The sequence below is a fragment of the Acinonyx jubatus genome, chromosome D3 (genome assembly GCF_027475565.1).
Source record: "Acinonyx jubatus isolate Ajub_Pintada_27869175 chromosome D3, VMU_Ajub_asm_v1.0, whole genome shotgun sequence".
NCBI lineage: Eukaryota > Metazoa > Chordata > Mammalia > Carnivora > Felidae > Acinonyx > Acinonyx jubatus.
Window position 1 is genome coordinate 7661182 of NC_069392.1, and position 17694 is coordinate 7678875.

At 50.5% G+C, this 17694-nt stretch overlaps 1 protein-coding gene across 1 annotated transcript; it reads right to left on the reverse strand.

Annotated features, from left to right (window-relative positions):
* Positions 1–2191: 2191 nt before the first annotated feature.
* Positions 2192–17570, reverse strand: ORAI1 (ORAI calcium release-activated calcium modulator 1). Its single transcript, XM_015063839.3, has 2 exons — positions 17022–17570; positions 2192–4787 (listed from the first exon to the last, which is right to left on the reverse strand). Exons 1-2 carry the CDS (start codon positions 17322–17324, stop codon positions 4182–4184), a joined length of 909 nt encoding a protein of 302 aa, XP_014919325.2. The 5' UTR covers positions 17325–17570; the 3' UTR covers positions 2192–4181.
* Positions 17571–17694: the final 124 nt, after the last annotated feature.

The following is a 17694-nucleotide window of genomic DNA, read 5'->3' on the forward strand; positions in this document are numbered from 1 at the left end:
CAGGAGCTTTAAAAGTACAGACACCCAGGTCTCACATTCAGACTCTGGTCTGTCTGGGGTGAGGCCTGACCTTCAGAAAGTTCCCCAGATGACTCTAACGTGCAGCCGGGGCCATGAACCCCTGACTTACTGGTTTTGTGACCCTAAGTGACCTCAGCTGCCCCATTTGTAAAATGGCACTTAGGAGATCTCACAGGGGTGTTTTTGAGGATTTGCTAACAGATGTAATAATAACAAATAAGTTGTATTGAGGTTAATTGTGAAGCTGAGATCCAGGAAGGGCTTTGCAGAATTCTAGACAACATTCTGCAAGATATAAGGGACCCTTACATAATGGGTAGGAACATGAGCTCAGCAGTCAGACTGCCTGGGTGTGAATCCCAACAGTGATTTATGAGCGGTGTGTTCTTGGACATGGCACCCAACCTCTCTGTTCTCTAGGTTCCCTCCCCTCAGACCCAGACAATAACAGTCCTTACCACCCAGGTTACCGTGGTTAACATGAGGATGAAATAAGGTGTGGTTCTAATCTGAGGGTGCTGTTGTCTCCCTTCCCTGCTGGGGGACACTTGGCAATGTCTGGAGGCATTTTTGGTTGTCACAACTGGCAGGGAAAGATATTACTGGCAACTAGTGGCTAGAGGTTGAGGATCCTGCTAAACACACTATAATATACTCTAGGGGCTCCCGACTTCAGCTCAGGTCATGATCTCAGGGTTTGTGGGTTCGAGCCCCACATCGAGCTCTGTGCTGACAGCTCAGAGCCTGGAGCCTGCTTCAGATTCTGTGTCTCCCTCGCTCTCTACCCCTCCCCTGTTTACACTCTTTCAAAAATAAACATTAAAAAAATAAACATTCTACAATAGTTTTCCAGCCCAATGTCCGAAGTATAACTCTGTAACCCCATGTTCATAAAGCCCTCAGCAAGTGCCAGATAGAAAGATTCAATAAGCAGGGACACTATTGATGTTCTTTCTGCCCTCTAAATCATAAGCAGGGTGGCCTGACCCTCGGTATGGTTCTCACACCAGGAAGCTGAGCCTGGCCCACTTGGGACACAGAACATTCACTCGGTGCCAGGCCCTGTGCTGATATGTGTCTCCTCCCATGACCCCTCAACAACCTATGAGGTGTCCTGCTATTATTAGTACCTTCTCAGAGGAGGAAACAGGTTCAGGGATGTTCACCAGTCACAAAGCTAGAAAGGAACTGTACTTAAACTTAGATTTGTCTGCTCTGAAGGCACAGAACAGTGGCAGAGCATATATAAGGCCAGCTTTTTTTTTTTCCACCAGAAAAAGTAGGGTGTGTTCTAGTTTATGTATAAAAATCTCTCTAGATAGGAACACAATAAATACACTGGCAACAATGGATGTCTCTGGAGAGAACTGGGAACCAGGGAGGAAGGGCAACTTTTCACTGTTGTATTTGGAACTTGTGAATGTATTATGTATCCAAAATATAAATAAAACTGAAATTAAAGACTGTTCTTTAACTACCAGTGTTTTCCTGAGTTGCCTGGAGCACCTGGGGTGCTTGTTAAAAATACAGATTCTAGATCTACACAGACCAACTTGAATTGGAACCTCTAGGGGAAAAGCTTGGAAAGCTACATTTTACAAGCCAATCTGGTGATTTTTTGACTTAGGAAAGAAAATAAACCTAAGGGGCGCCTGGCTGGCTCAGTCGCTGGAGCGTGTGAGTCTTGACCTCGGGGTTGTGGGTTTCAGCCCCACATTGGGTGTGGAGATTACTTAAACATAATACTGAAAGAAAGAAAGAAAACAAAGAGGGGAGGGGAAAGGTGAGGAGGGAAGGGAAGACCTAAGACTGGAGTCGTAGCCCAGAAGTTAGTGCAGCCAGCTCCCAAGTCTTTGCAGAAGCAAAGAGGTGGCCAGGTGACGAGGCTGCATGGAAGATGGCCAGGTCTTCTCTGGGGAGCAACGGAGAGCTTTACACAGGGGGCCCTGCTCCCCACTACTCAGTCCCAGTCAGAAGGCTGTCCAAGGACAGGGGAGAGTAGGTCCTGGTGCGTGAGATGCAGGAGAGAGGCAAGAAGCTGCAATAGGAAAAAGGAGCGCCCCTGCCCCACTCAGCCCACAAAACTGCTCTTATCACATCTGTTTGCACAGAAGGACAAGAACCTGAAGCCACGCTTTGCCCCAACGAACTTTGACTTCACTCAGAGGACTTCGTTTTTATAAAATCCCATATTGTATTGTGTTTCTGGGACCCACAGAGGTCTCAAACTCAAAGGCCCATGGTGGGGAGCCAGGCAAGTAACATAAATAAGGCTGGCCTGGTGTGAGACAAGAGGGAGAGGTGGGGTCTGTGGCAAACACATCTCCTGGGGAAGAAGGCGGCTGCAACTCAGTTCCTTCTCACTGATGCTCTGCAAGAAGGTGGGACCAGTCCTCCTGCTGCTGCTGGATCTACCAAGTTCTTAAGCAAAGCCAGAATCCACATATATGATTTTTGTGAGAGGCTGGGCTCTGAGCCAGACTTTCTAGGTTCGAATTCTAGCCAATTACACGTAACCTCTTTGGGCATCAACTTTTGTCATCTGCAAAATGGAGATAAACATTCCTGCCAAAACATCCTGATTGTAATAACGGGAAAACGTCGGGGAAGCCAGGCTGAGGCGGCATTCTACAAAACCACAGGCCCAGACTCCAAAAATGTCGATGTCATAAAGGACAAGAAAAGGCTGTTCTAAATTTAAAAGCAACTAAAGAGACATGACAGCTCAATGCAACACCCGGGTAAAATCACTGCTAGAAAGGACGTGATGAGGACACGTGGAGAAGTCAACATACATGTCGTTATTAAACAGTACTGCGTCAATATCAAATTTCCTGAATTTGATCACTGAATTGAGGTTATGTAGGAGAAATGTCCTTGGTTTTAGAAGGAAGTATCTAAGCATGAAGGGTGGTATCTGCAACCAATGCACATGGCTCAGGGGAGAAACACACAGTTCACCCCCATCATTCAGTTTCAGCATCTGGGCACCTGCCTCCTTGCTGAGGTCAAACGGCACTGTTCTGTCTTCTTGTTTCAGCTTTCCTAAACGAGTGTTCTTTTCATGTCGTCTATTTAGTGCCACGTTGTTCACATTCGGTGCTTTTCGTTGGCGATTTTGCTACTAATAAACTGTTAAGAATTTTTTAACTTTTATTTTAAGTAGGTTTTGTGCCAATGTGGGGCTTGAACTCACAACCCCAAGATCAAGAGCTGCACGCTCCACCAATGGAGGCAGCCAGGTGCCCCGGTGATTTTGCTATTTAAAAAGAAGGCAGTAGGGTGCCTGGCTGGCTCCATCAGTGAAGCACGCAATTCTTGATCTCGGGGTTGCGAATTCGAGCCCCATGTTGGGTGTAGAGATTGTTTAAAAATAAAAATCTTTAAACAAACAAACAACCCAGAAACACATAAAACAAGGTTAACCTATTGAACGGCTGACAAAATATTGTGACCAGAGCCTCACAGGAACCACAGGAGCAATGGTTCAATACTAATTCAGTGTTCATGATGACTTTGTAGAACACAACTGCTATGAATGACAAGAATTGACTGTATATGTATTTCAGTTGCTATTCTTGCAACTTTTTTGTAGGTTTTTAAATTTTCAAAATAAAATGTTAACAAAATTTCTCACTTAGAGGCTCACCTGACTGGGGTGCCAGAATTCATACCAGGCAGTCCAGACCCAACAAAGACAGACACAAGAGGTGTCCCTTATGAGTATATTTATGTGTATACAGACACACACACACACACACACACACACACACACACACACACACACACGACACTGAATGGGGAGGGGGATCAAGACAGAAAAAACAAGAAGCATCCAAGTGGCACTGGCACAGGGGAGGAGGAGGGACAAAGGGAGCATTTGTCCCCACTGTGGCTCCCACCGGTAGCCTCCTAACAGGAGGTAAACCCAAAGCTGGAAGAACAGGAAGTGCTTATTCTCTTAGAGGAAAGTTTCAAAGTGCAGTCATTTCTCTTAAAAAAAAAATAATAATAAAGAAGAAGAAGCCTCTTCCCTCCACTCTCTGCCCCCCTGAAAAAAGCCCAATCCCTGGAGCTGGCTGTCCTTAAGGCTGGGGCAGGACGAGGTCGTGGGGAGCGGCGTAAGGCCAAAGATCTCAGGTGCCCAGGCCCAGAAGGGCTTATGCATAGTGGCTGCCGGGCGTCAGGGGGTGATCCCCTCTGTGGTCCAGCTGGTCCTGCAAGCGGGCAAACTCGGCCAGCTCGTTGAGCTCCTGGAACTGTCGGTCCGTCTTATGGCTGACCAATGAGCGGTAGAAGTGGACGGCAAAGACGATGAAGACCAGGCCAAAAGGGACCATGATGGTGGTGGAGGCGATGGCAGCGGCTTGGCCCGGAGTGATGCCACCAGTGCTGCTGACGTTGGCGACTGCATCGCTGGCCGGGGGCTTGCTGGTGGGCCGCAGCTGCCCGGGCTGCTTCTTGAGAGGCAAGAACTTGACCCAGCAGAGCAGCACCACTTCAGCCAGGAAGAGCAGCGTGCCGATGACCGTGGAAAAGGCCCAGGCCAGCTCGATGTGGCGGTGCATGCGCTCATGGGGTGACTCCTTGACCGAGTTGAGGTTATGCACGTTGCTCACCGCCTCGATGTTGGGCAGGATGCAGGTGCTGATCATAAGTGCAAACAGGTGCACGGCCACCAGCACCGTGGTGCATGCACTAAAGGCGATGAGCAGCCCGGGAGGGTAATCATGGTCGGCATCTAGCTGTACCTCCACCATCGCCACCTAGGGGCAGGGGAGAGGCAGGCTGAGTGCCAGGATTGTCATGGCCCACAGAACCACACTCAAATCCTGGCTCCCCTCCCATCAAGCTCTCGGACCCTGGGCAAATCAACCTGGCCTCTCCAAGCCTCGGTTTCCTGATCTATATAACGGGGGTAAGAGCACCCCCTCACTTAGGGTTGAGAAAGTACTAGTGAAGATAGCAGGTTTGGAGCCCAGGCTGCCTGGATGTGAATCTCAGTTCTGCTATTCGCGGGCCACATGTCCTTGGGAAAGCCACTGAGCCTCAACTTCTTTATTTGTGAAACAGAGATATCACAGTAGTTCACAGGATTATTTTAACAATGAAGTCAGAGGGGTGCCTGGGTGGCTCAGTCGGTTGAGCATCTGGCTTTGGCTCAGGTCATGATCTCACGGTTTGTGAGTTCAAGCCCTGCGTCGGGCTCTGCGCTGACAGCTCAAAGCCTGGAGCCTGTTTCAGATTTTGTGTCTCCCTCTCTCTCTGCTCCTCCCCTGCTCATGCTCTCTCTCTCAAAAATAAATAAACATTAAAAAAAAATTAAAAAAAAAAAAATGAAATCAGAGTCCCTGGTACATGGTAAACATCTCCCAAATAGCATCCACTGCTCCTACCAACCAGCCAGGTATTAAAAGCCAAACCACAAACGGTTAAGATGGTAAGTTTGAGGGGCGCCTGCCTGGGTGGCTCAGTTAAGCGTCTGACTTTGGGTCAGGTCATGATCTCGTGGTTTGTGAGTTCGAGCCCTGCATCTGGCTCTCTGCTGTCAGCGCAGAGCGCTTTGGATTCTGTGATTCCAGAGCTCTCTGCCCCTCCCCCGCTCATGCTCTGCTTCTCAAAAAATAAACAAACTTAAAAAAAAAAGATGGTATGTTTGATGTATATTCTACTATGATACAGTTTGCATTTAAAAAAAAAAAAAAAAAAAAAAGAGCACAACCACCAAACCACCAGCGGCCCTCTCTGTTGGCCTAACATATGTTCCCAAGCACAGGCCTCTCCTTTACTCCCCGCTCCAGGGAGAAGGAGAGGGGTGGGGTAGAGAGATGAAGGCCCTCCCAGGCCAGGCCCAGCCCTTTCTAAGGACACAGTGCACCAACCAACGAGGAACGTGAAGCTTCCTCAAAGAGACTGAGCCAGGCTCTGTTGCAGTGTGATTGGCAAGCCCTGGGGCCATCTCCTGCCCTCGCCCCAGCTCTGGGCCCCACGGCTGACGCACTAGCTGCTCCCCAGTTCCTGGAGACCTGTGGACCCAGGGTCACCAGGGGCACGTTCTGGGCCTGCCACCTGCTGCTTCTCACTTGGGCCTTGCAAATCACCCCCATGTGAAGATGCCAGCTCATCAGATCTGGACCAGGAACAGCGAGCAGTGGGCACACTGCCAGGGTCTGCCTGCCAGGCTGGAGGGACTGGGGCAGCAAACGCCAATGGCAATACCATTAAGGATAGTGAGTGGCCTTTCATAAAATGTTTGCTATGTGGGTACCAGGCTCAGAGAGGGGAGGTCCAATGCTGAAATGTATCCACTAGCCCCATACCAGGTGACCCTGACCCCTCCTTACCCCGGAGGCGGGGGGTGGGGCTCTTTCTTTCCCCACTAGCTCTCCTGCCTGTTTGCCTGGCCCTGCTTGCTTTCATTTCTCATCTCTCTCTCTACCCTTCCTTTGACCAGGAAAGGCAGTGTGGGGCATTGGTCAGGATCACGGGCTCTAGAGCCAGGCTGCCTGGCTTTGAACCCTGACTCCTCTGCCCTTTTTTCAGCTGTGATTCTAGCAAGCTCCTTCAACTTTCTGGGCCTCAGTTTCCTTATCTGTAAAATGGGAATAATAGTACATGACTCAGAGCATTGTTGTGAGGACCGAGTTAATCCCATGTAAAATACTTAGTGCCTGGCAGAAAGTAAACACTCAATAAAAGTGAGCTTTATTATCATTTTTTCAGTTTAGAAACCTTCATCCCCAAACCCACTATCTCTATATGGAATTGTCTGGGGTTTCTACTCTCCACTGGAAGGGTATACCTGGGCTGAAAGAACACCAAGGCCAAAGTGAGGGGCCTGAGTCTGGCTCCAGAACCACCTTCCTTATTTGACCTTGGTCAAAACCTTCCCCTCTTGTCTGTAAAAGGAGGGAACATGGCGAGATTAAGGTCACAGGCTAAAGCTAATTTGGGGTCTGACACCTTGAGAATCTGATGAAAATAATGGATATCCTCCTTCGAACATCCAGGCATATATATTCACAGGGCTTTTCAGACAATTTCAACGAGATTCACAGACTTGCCCCAGTTGATGACTGTATGAACTGTTCAGCCCAGGAGTTTACAAAATGTTTCAAACTCATATAAATCTGGGGCAGTGCCATCAGGATTTCAACTGTTTTTTAAGATCACTGGTGGCCTAATGCCAATCCTGAGAATTCTTAGTACACACGGGTGAGGGCAGGCCATCAGGGCACAGTGAGTTAAGGGACACAGTTAAGGGACACATCCCAGGGACCCCTGTTCTCAGCCACCAAGCCTGCCCACGCTGGAAACGGAGGGGGACACCCTCCAGCAATGCATGCCTTCTGCCACCACCTCCCCACCCCCAGCACTTCCTCTTCCTGTTTTTGGCCTGTTGCCCCGGAACCTGAAACTGGAGAAGGGACAAGCAGGAGAGCCCGCTGGCTGCTTGGCTGCCTCAGGTCCACTGGCTATTTATTCACTCACTGGAAATATCCAGACCCATGAGGTACATCAGGCTGAACTGAATGCTGGGGTATATTCCAGGGGGACATATACAGGTAACTAATCTGTTCCCTTACCTGGTGTCTCCCCTTCTATGTAGCCATTAAGGATGAATTGGCTTCTCCACGTACAAAGCTGGTGACCTTGGATAAGTATTTCAACCTCTCTGTGTCACATCAATAAAACAGGGGCCCACTTCTTATGGTTGTTATGACCATTTAATGAGCTAATGAATATAAAGCCCTTGGAACAGGAGCTGGCATACAGTAAGCTTAACAAAGTATCAACGATTATGAGCAACATCATTATTCTTTTACAAATGAGGAAAAATGGGCTCAGAGAGGCGAGGTCAGACTGCTTCTAAGTGGGAGCTCTGAACTCAGATCCATGTGGCTTTAAAGCCCATGTGCAAAGTGGATAATAGAAGCTCTTTCTCATCTGGGTGCCCCTACAGACTGAATGCTTCTGTTCCCTCTAAATTCTCACCTTGAAACCCTAATCCCCAGTGTAATAGTAGTAGGAGGTGGGGCCTTTGGGAGATGATTAGGTCAGGAGGGTGGAGCCCTCGCAACAGGTTAGTGTCCCTACAAAAGAGAGCCCAGGGGCACCTGGGTGGCTCAGTGGGTTAAGCATCCACTCTTGATTTCGGGTCAGGTCATGATCTCACTGTTGCTGAGATGGAGCCCTGCGGAGCCTGCCTGGGATTCTCTCTCCCTCTCTCTCTGCCCCTCCCTGCTTGTGCTCTCTCTCTCAAAATAAATATATAAATTAAAAAAAAAAGGGGGGGGGTGTATGTGTTTATGCATGGAACCTGCTTAGGATTCCCTCTCTCTCTCTCTCTGTCGTTCTCCCCCGATCACACTCTCTAAAAGAAAAAGAACAAAAAGAGTGAGAGAGCCCAGAGAGCCCCTTGCCACTCCAGCCATGGGAGGGCAGAGTGAGTAGACAGCAGCTTTGAATCAGGAAGCCAGCCCCTCCACAGATTCCGAATCTGCTGACACCTTGATCTTGGATGTCCAGTCTCCAGAACTGTGAGGAAATAAATGTCTGCTGTTTATAAGCCACCCAGTTTGTTATTCTGGTACAGCGGCCCAGATGGACTAAGACAGTTGCTGAGGAGACTAAATAAGGTCTTGACATGTAAGCATTTACCACAGGGCCAGGCTACAGGAGGTGCACAATAAATTTTAGTTAAAAAGAAAAACATGGGGCTTGAAGCAGAAGAGAAATAGCCCAGGGGTGCCCGGTTGGCTCCGTGGGTAGAGTATGCGGCTCTTGATCTTGGGGTCATGAGTTCGAGCCTCATGTTGGGTGTTGAGATTGCCTAAATAAACTTTAACAAAGAGAGAGAGAGAGAGAGAGAGGGAGAGAGAGAAAGAAATAGCCCCTGGACACCCTCAGCTGATCCCATGAGAGAACTGATCCCATGAGCCAAGGTTCTACCCCCTGGGGTGGATGAGAGGGTCAGATCCCCACTCTGGGCCTCATCTGCCCAAGTTCCAAACCTGGGGCATAAGGGGAAAGTCTGCCCCAAACCACACGGTGCCAGATGGCTACCTCAGCAGGACAGAGACCACGCTTTCCACACCATTTGTCATACTCACAGGATCCAGGACCAGAAATCACAGCTGTTGGAACGGACCTGACCTAGGGACACCAGAACTGGCCAGCTCTCCCAGAGGTCTTGAGCTGGGGAGAGGCTGGCAGCAAAGCCTGAAACGCTGGGCACTTTGAGGAAGAGGAAAAGCCCTGCTCCCAAGCTCTGGAAGAAACCCCATTACCCTCACCAGCCCCTACAATTCCTGGGGCTTTGACCATGCAGGCTGGCTGTATGTACTATTCCCACACTAGGGGCAGAGTTCAGTGCCATGGGGCTGCAGAAAGAATAATGTGGACTGAGAAGGAACGGATGGCACGCGTCTTGGATCCTGATGAAAACCATTCACAGGAATACAAGCCACTGTTTTTTCCAGAACGCTTCCCGCTTGGGAAATCTCCCCACAGATAGCAAGAGTAAAGTCAAGGGGGCCTCGCAGAATCTGGCAGGCGACTCCCAGGGCCCCAGCTTAGTCCCAGAGAGATCAGATCAGATCAGATTGCAAGCAACTTCACAAGGTAAATATAGCCAGAGTGCTGGGCCTGTTAACCCAAAATAAACAGCTCCCAGCCAGCCAAGGGCCTGCTTGAACCTGGCCACATGGGGCCTAAAGGGATAGTAAGGACGAGAGACTGCCAGCCCCACCTCACACTGGTCCGTGGATCCCGCATGGTGAACACTGGGATGCCAATTTTCAAGTTGTGAGACAAGAAGATGACCATAGGACTCTACAAAGGGTGGGGCCTGGCTGGCTTTGCCAGGCATGTGCCCGCTACGCCCGAATGCCAACCATCATTCCTCGTCCCTGCTGGGCTCCATGGAGACCCCTGCCACCTGGTGACTCGAAGTCCAGGCCCTTCTGAGACAGTCCTCCCATGCCTGGCGCGACCCCAGCACCCACAGTTGGGAGAGCCAACTGTCCTTTTCTAAGCCGAAGCTTCACTGTTCACTCCTTAAGGAGGGTGGGTGGCTGGGCCTGGAACAGGAGGGCCACCAAGCATAGCCACCCAGGTCATCCAGAGTTGTCTGAGCCTGCCGCACTACCTCAAATGCAAACCATTTATTAAGAAAGATTGAGGCCTTGTCTAGTGGTTTATAAACTCTTTTGACCACTTCAGTCCAGTACTCCAAATGTTTCCATAAAGAGAAACACATTTGTAACAGAAACAAAAGTTTCCCCAAACAATACTTCTTTTTTTTTTTTTTTAATTTTTTTTTTTAACGTTTATTCATCTTTGAGAGACAGAGAGAGACAGAACATGAGCGGGGAAGGGAGACACAGAATCTGAAGCAGGCTCCAGGCTCTGAGCTGTCAGCACAGAGCCCGATGTGGGGCTCGAACCCACGAACTGTGAGATCATGACCTGAACCGAAGTCGGACGCTCAACCGACTGAGCCACCCAGGTGCCCTACAATACTTCTTCTTAAAGGAAGGTAATATAGCCTATTCTTACAACACCCAATGCATGCTATTTCATTCCATTCTTATTTCATTTGAAAACAACAACAACAACAACAACAAAACAAAAAACAAAAACCTGGTGGTGATTCACTAAATATAGGTCATAAGCTAAATTTGTTGAACTTGCTGGTTGGGGGAAGGACAGGCCTAGGCTCTTTCTTTCTTTCTTTTTTAAATTAAAAAAATATATATTTATTTGGGGGGAGGGGCAGAGGGAGAGAGAGACACAGAATCCAAAGCAGGCTCCAGGCTCTGAGCTGTCAGCCCAGAGCCTGATGGAGGGCTTGAACTCATGAACCCTGAGATCATAACCCGAGCCAAAGTCAGAAGCTCAACCAACTGAGCCACCTAGGCACCCCTGGGCTTTCTCTTGATCTAGCTAATGCCAATTCCTTGGTTTTACCTTCCAAGTCACCCCTGTTCTGTGGCCTCTCAGGTGAGGATGAGACCATTCACCTACTTATGGGAAATATGTATTGAGAGCTTACTATGTGCCTGGAGGACCTTGTGGCTCCGAGAAAGTGCAGGAACTAGGACAGCAAAATCTCTGCCCCAGCGAGCACGGCAGGCACTGAATATTTAGGCAAAATAAGTATTTTCAGATTGTGGTAAATGTCCTTCAATCCACACTCTCCTGCTACTACACTTATCGAACATGTCCTAAAGACGTAACTATATGACTTGCTTCCTCCACTATACTCTTATTTCCTGTTTCCCCAGGATCCAGCACTGTTCTTCTTCCCTCTAGGGGCCATGGTAAAACACTGTTGAAGAAATAAATCAGGGACACCTGGGTGGCTCAGTTGGTTAAGCGTCCAACTTCGGCTCAGTTCGTGATCTCGCAGTTCAAGCCCCGTGTCAGGCTCTGTGCTGACAGCTCAGAGCCTGTAGCCTGCTTCGGATTCTGTGTCTCCCTCTCTCTCTGCCCCTCCCTCACTTGCACTCTGTCTCTCTCTGTCTCTCAAAAATAAATAAACATTAAAAAAAAAAAAAAAAGCTACCCAGAAGTCCCATTAGAGAGAAACCTGCTGGCTTTTACTTAAACTTTCTCAGCTTTAGTTCTCCAAGGGACCCCACCCAGCCCCAAACATTGATTACTATCATGCCATCTTAAGAAACCCTAGAGTTCTCTCCTTCACCAGACCTGGACCCAACAACTGGCAGAACTCAATACAAATCCCAGCTGAAAATTCCAGAAATGCAGGACAGACACTTGTGAAGTTTTACAAAAGGCTTCTCTGCAGGCAGGGAGCACCCTCCCCGTGGGGCATTAGACAAATTTCCATTTATAAACAGCCTGGAGTGCAGAACCCCACATCTGGAAGGATTCAAAGGCCCAGCTATCAACCAGCTACAGCAGCCAGAGGGCAGTTAAGTAGAAATGGCTCCAAGTCAGACCCACCAGTCCATGAATTTTACTAGCTGGGTATCTTAACTTCTATGTTTCTAAGAGCCTTAGTTTTTCTATCTATAGTAAATATCTTTTAGAGTTGGTCTGAGGAGGGGGGCCTGGGTGGCTCAGTTGGGTTAAGTGTCTGACTCTTGATTTTGGTTCTGGTCATGATCTCATGGTTCATGGCTAGGGAGTTTGAGCCCAGCACTGATAGCTAGAGATTCTCTCTCTGCCCCTCCCCCACTCGAGCTCTTTCTCTCTCTCTCTTTCAAAAATAAATAAACTTAAAAAAAAAAAAAAGAGTTGATCTGAGGATAAAATAAGAATGAAAGAAAAGGGTCCAGGGTCATTCATATCTAGTGGTTAGTAAACAGTAGTAACATCATCAAGATTATTCTAGAATTCATCACACAACTCCTCTCCTCCAAAACCTTAATGCCTCCCACTGCCTACACAAGAATTCAGATTTCCGAAACAGCCAGTCAAAGCCAAGCAACACCTTACCTGACTAGATTCACCTTTCTCAACTACTCCCTACACACCCTCAACTCCAGCCACACCTGCCCCGCCACCTTTCCCTGAGACCCTAAATTTCCCATTTTGTAACTTTGCTCCCAACACTTCCTCTGATAGGAGGGTTCTTCCCGAGCTCTGACTCTATCACCTCTGCAATCACACTCTTTGGAATCAGTTCACCCCTGGGGCGCCTGGCTGGCTGGCTCAGTGGGTAGAGCGTTCAACTCTTGATGGTGGGGTTGTAAGTTCAAGCCCCACGTTGGGTATAGAGATAACTTAAAAAAAAAAAAGAAAAAGAAATCAGTTAATCCTTACCGAAGTAGTCCCATGGGAACAAGGGTGAGCGAGATTCCTGAAAACCTGGGCCAGGTATGTTCCAAGTGCTTTGCAAGTACTAAGGCAATGAACCCTCACACCAACTCTGTGAGGCAGGTTCTGCCATTATCCTCATTTCACAGGTAAGGAAGCGAAGGCCCCGAGACATTAAGTGACTTCCCCAGGACCTCACAGTTGTAAGCGGTAAAGCCGGGATTTAAACCCAAGTGGTCTGGCTCCAGAGTCCTTGTTCTTTCTTTGCTCTGCCGTATTCGGGCCTCGAGCTCTGTCCTCCTACCACTCCCGGTGTTTCCCCCTAGCGATGGGGCCACCCCAGGGTCACAGGGCTCTGCAGCTCACCAGCCAAGCAATCCCAGCCAAATTATCCACCTTGGACAAAGCACCTGCCCTCGCCTGCCCTCCACAGATCGTGTGAAGATCGCAAGAGATGGTGCAAATAAAACACTTAGCACAACGCCTGGCCTACTGCAAGAGCCCAATCAACAAAAGCAATGATTACTATTTAGTAATTAGCACTATGAGTAGTAACAGTTATTTCTTACTCGTCTCCATGCCCCCCTGAACTCTGAACAACGTATCCCAGAGGCTCAACGTCTTATGATTTCAGCCCTTCCTTCCAACTCATTTTCACAGACATTCCAAGCAACTTCTGAACCCGTTCTGGGACCCGGGAACAAAAGGGTGCTGGCGGGCAGAGAACTTGAGGAGGCAGATAATCCAAAAATAATTGATCCCAGGTTGTGGAAAGCATTTTGTTTACGGCAGCAAGCTGACCTTCCCAATTATCTTCTGCTTAGGCTAACGTTACAGCCTGCCCTCCGCAGCAAACCAAGATTGCCAGTGTGCTTGCCATGGTCCCGCAAGGCACGGGGTCAGGCCGAGGGGGCTGCCTCTCACTTAGATAAACTGAGGCACAGGTGACTTGAGTCATACCGTCATCTCCAGGAGCTCCTGCAGGATGCTGATCATGTGCTATGTATCCAGGGCCCCTGGTTTAGGGAGTCCGGATGCTGAGCCTAGCAAAGGCATGTTGTTTCTAGAAACGCTGTCAGGAGTAGGATTCTTGTTTGCAGACGAGAGAGGGTCCAGCTACGGTATGTACAATCAGATTCTGACAGTTCCTCAACCTCTGGTGGGCTCAGTCAGGACTCATAACGAATCCTCATGCAAGACGAGAGCAGGATAGGTACCCGTTTTGTCCACATGAGGAAACCGGCTTCAAAGAATATAAGCCGCTTACCTGAGATCCTGCAGCCTATCTCCCCAGCACATCAGGGCACCTGGCCAGGCCCTTCGGCCCACAAGGGGGGAGTCTCTCAATCCCCTCTGGGCTCTTCAGAGACCCTCCCTCAATCTCACCTGCTGAGCAGGTGAGCCTGGTAGCCTTGCCAACTCTCCTACCTTTGGAGATCGGAGGTCACATCAGTGCCTCTGGTTTTCCATGTCTCTAGGAAGTAAGCCCTCTGGGGGCAGGAAGTTGGTTGTGCTGACTCACGGGCCAAGGGAGAGTAGTCCAGGAAACTTGCCACTGTTTCCATGGTGCCGGGCTGTGTGGCACCCCTTCCTCTCAGAGGCTCACTCACAAGGCTGGGTGTCTGTAGTGGGGAGTGGAGCAAGGTAGACCTGCCTGCCTCTTCGATCTGTCTGTCCAGGCCAACTCCATTTCTCCCATAGATTTACAGACTCACAACAGTTGCCCCCTTGTAACCACTGTCCCAGAACACAGGCTGTGATGGGGCTCACCCCTCCCTGTCAGAAGAACTTTGGGGAGTTCATCTGTGGAGCCAGGAAGCCTTCTCCACCCTGACCAGGGAAAATATAAAGATTTTTCTTTTGTAGTTTTTTTTTTTTTAAAGTAATCTTTACACTTAACATGGGGCTCGAACTCACAACCCCGAGATCAAGAGTGGCATGCTCTTCCAACTGAGCCAGCCAGGCACCCCCTGACCAGGGAAATACAGGTCCCCAAGATATACTCTGGATGAGCCAAGGCCCACCCAATGCCACTGGCTGCCCTGCTTCCTGACTTCCTGCACCATATTCTTAGCAGGAGGAAGAGGAAGGTGCCATCTGATTGAGAGGCTAGCTTCTCCAGGCTTCACAGGACTCCAGAGGGCAGGAAAGTGCTACCCATTAGATCCTCAGTTCTCCCGAAGTGGGAAGGGGGCTGGGCAGTTATGAATTTATGACCCCAAGAAAAAGGGGAACAGGTATGCCACCATCTTAAATCCAGTGCACAGCTGTGAGAAGCTAATGGTGTCACGCCCTGCCCCCAAACTGTAACGTTTTTATTTTGCTTAGAAGAAACTTTCCTGCTCTATTTCCCATCTCCCAGGAGTCCTGGTTGAACATGTCCCTGGCTGGACGTTGGTCAGAACTCCACATACCCACAAAAGGCACAAGTGCCCAAGACAGTTCTGAGCCTGCAGACTCAGGTTCAAATCCTGCTCTAGTAGAGTACCGTATCGCCTTGGGAAAGTTCCGTGGCAAAACCACCTGAAAGGGTAGTTGAGGAATTAGTGTGGAAGTTTAGGGAACCTACAGGATGCCTAGTACAGGGTGAGTGATTGGTAAATGTCAGCTAGTCTTAAAGATTCTTCAGGCAAAAGGCTCAGACTTGTCTCCAAGGATCTGGGAATGACAGAACAGAATTCCATCATATGACCTAAACTAAACACTAGGGTGCCACTCCCTCACACAAACACACACATTCTCTCATCTCCTCTCAAGGGCTTCCTCGATTTAATTCTTTTTTTTTCTTTTTAATTTTTAAAAATGTTTATTCATTATAAACACAGAGCACAAGTGGGGGCGGGGCAGAGAGAGGGAGACATAGAATCTGAAGCAGGTTCCAGGCTCTGAGCTGTCAGCACAGAGGGCGACAAGGGGCTGCGACTCGTGAGCGGAGCTGTGAGATATGACCTGAGCTGAAGTCGGACGCCCAACCGACTGAGCCACCCAGGCACCCCTAATTCTTAGAGATACTTCTAAATAGCAGCCTTCATTTACTGATTCAGAAATCAAGATCCAGAGAGAAATGTGTCTCAGGTCACCCAGGCAGTGGCAGACCTAGGGAGAGCTCTTCCCCACCGGACCACCTGGCTTTTCCACTGAGGCCCCGTGTGCTCTGGGCTTGCTCAGGGCTTCTAAAAAGTTCAGGCTCCATTGCGTCGGCCCACTTGTTTGTGGAACACAGGGAGAGTACCAGACACACTCCCAAGAAAACACGAGGGTGCAGCCACTCCCTCCCTCAAGGCCAAGAGCTTAGCTCACTCACTGGGGAGGCGGGAGTGCTCTGGGCTAGGGACCTTGTTGGGGGGGGGGGGGAGACCCCACTCACACCGGTTGATGTCACACAGTGATAATCAGGAATTGTTCTGTAGACCCCGCCCTGGGAGACTCCAGGCCTGAAGGCATCCTCAGGGCCACTTCTTGGGCCAACCTGCAGCCTCACCTACACGGGCTCTCAGAGGCTTCTCGCTGCAGCCCAGCCTGGCATGGGAAGAGGAAACTATGCCTGACCCCCCAGATCAGCTGAAAGCCCATTCATGGGGAATATGTCCCACCGCCCTCCCCCACACCCAGTGACTCAGTGGCAAGTTTCTGAAGAGTAGACTGAGGGTGGAGAGCGGTTGTCAAAACCCCAGGCTGAGGCTCTCGGAAAATGCAGTGGGAGAAAGGTTGTCAGGAAATCCCCTCCAGTAGGTGATAAAAGGACATGGCCAATACCTTTTGGCCTCAAGTATGAGGTCATGTGAGAGACAGCTCGAGGGTCCCTCTCCACCTCTTGACACCTGCTCCCAAGGAGATCACACCCTTTCCGTCCTTCCTTTCCCCCTGAACATATGTGGGACTGTCTTCTTACAGATCCACTTCTAAGATACTGCTCTTTCCTCCCTATTTGCTGCATCAAACTTGCCCATTTGAAGGCACCTGAGCCCCCCAACCCTGGACAATTTCTATGACACCCAATCTCCCACACCAGGTGTCACTTGTCGCCCACTTTTCCTCACGTCCAGCACTCTGGACTTCCCACCCCCCAGCGTTCACAACACCTTTCTCCCAGATCTTTCCCGCATCCCCTGCCCTCCCGGCCCGCCCAGCTTGCTCCCTGTGGGCACCGTCGGGGCTGCGGGCGGGAGCGGCCAGGACAGGAGAGGGGGCAGGGCAGGGCGGCCCGAGCTCACCATGGCGAAGCCGGAGAGCAGAGCAGAGGTCCGGCTAGAGGCTTTGAGCTTGGCACGGCTCAAGTAAAGCTTGCGCCAGGACAGCGCCTGCATCGAGTGCTCGTTGAGGCTCATCACCTCGGAGTAACTCTGGCCGATCCAGTCCGGGTAGGTAACGGCGGCTGGCGGCGGCGGCGACGACCCCGGGGTCTCCCCGTCCCCGCTGCGGCGGCGGCTCCGGCGGCTGCCGCTGGTGGTGCTGCCGCCGCTGAGGGGAAGCTCGGGGCTGTTGTTGTTCGGGGGCGGGGCGGGCTCCGGATGCATGGAGCACCGTGCAAAGGCGCTGGCCGGCCCGGGCGCCTGCGAAGGCAGCGGCCCCCACCCTCCGCCGCACCTCCGCCTCCGCCTGAGGCAGCCGCCGCCTGCCCCCCGCGCGGGCCGGGCCTGACCCAGACGGCCACCAAGCACGAGAGGCAGGTCGAGGAAGCTGCTGCAGCCCCAACTCGCAGGCCCGCCGCGCCGCTTGCAAAAGCCCGGGGCGGCCCCGACGCGAGCCTGCGCGGTAGCCGGCGTCCAAGATCCTTGGTCCGGACCCTCGGCGCGCGCCGCGATTGGCCGCCCCCTTGGGCTCATTAGCACGGCCCCGCCCATTCCTGACACCCCGCCCACGAGGAGGTGGGAGGTACCGGCGCAA

Bases quoted from the DNA above. Each gene is read 5' to 3' on its own strand.
- ORAI1 (XM_015063839.3), bottom strand. From the start codon at position 17,324: ATGCATCCGGAGCCCGCCCCGCCCCCGAACAACAACAGCCCCGAGCTT. The intron at 4,788-17,021 runs GTGAGCTCGGGC...CCCTGCCCCTAG, and splicing joins TGCTCTCCGGCTTCGCCATG to GTGGCGATGGTGGAGGTACA.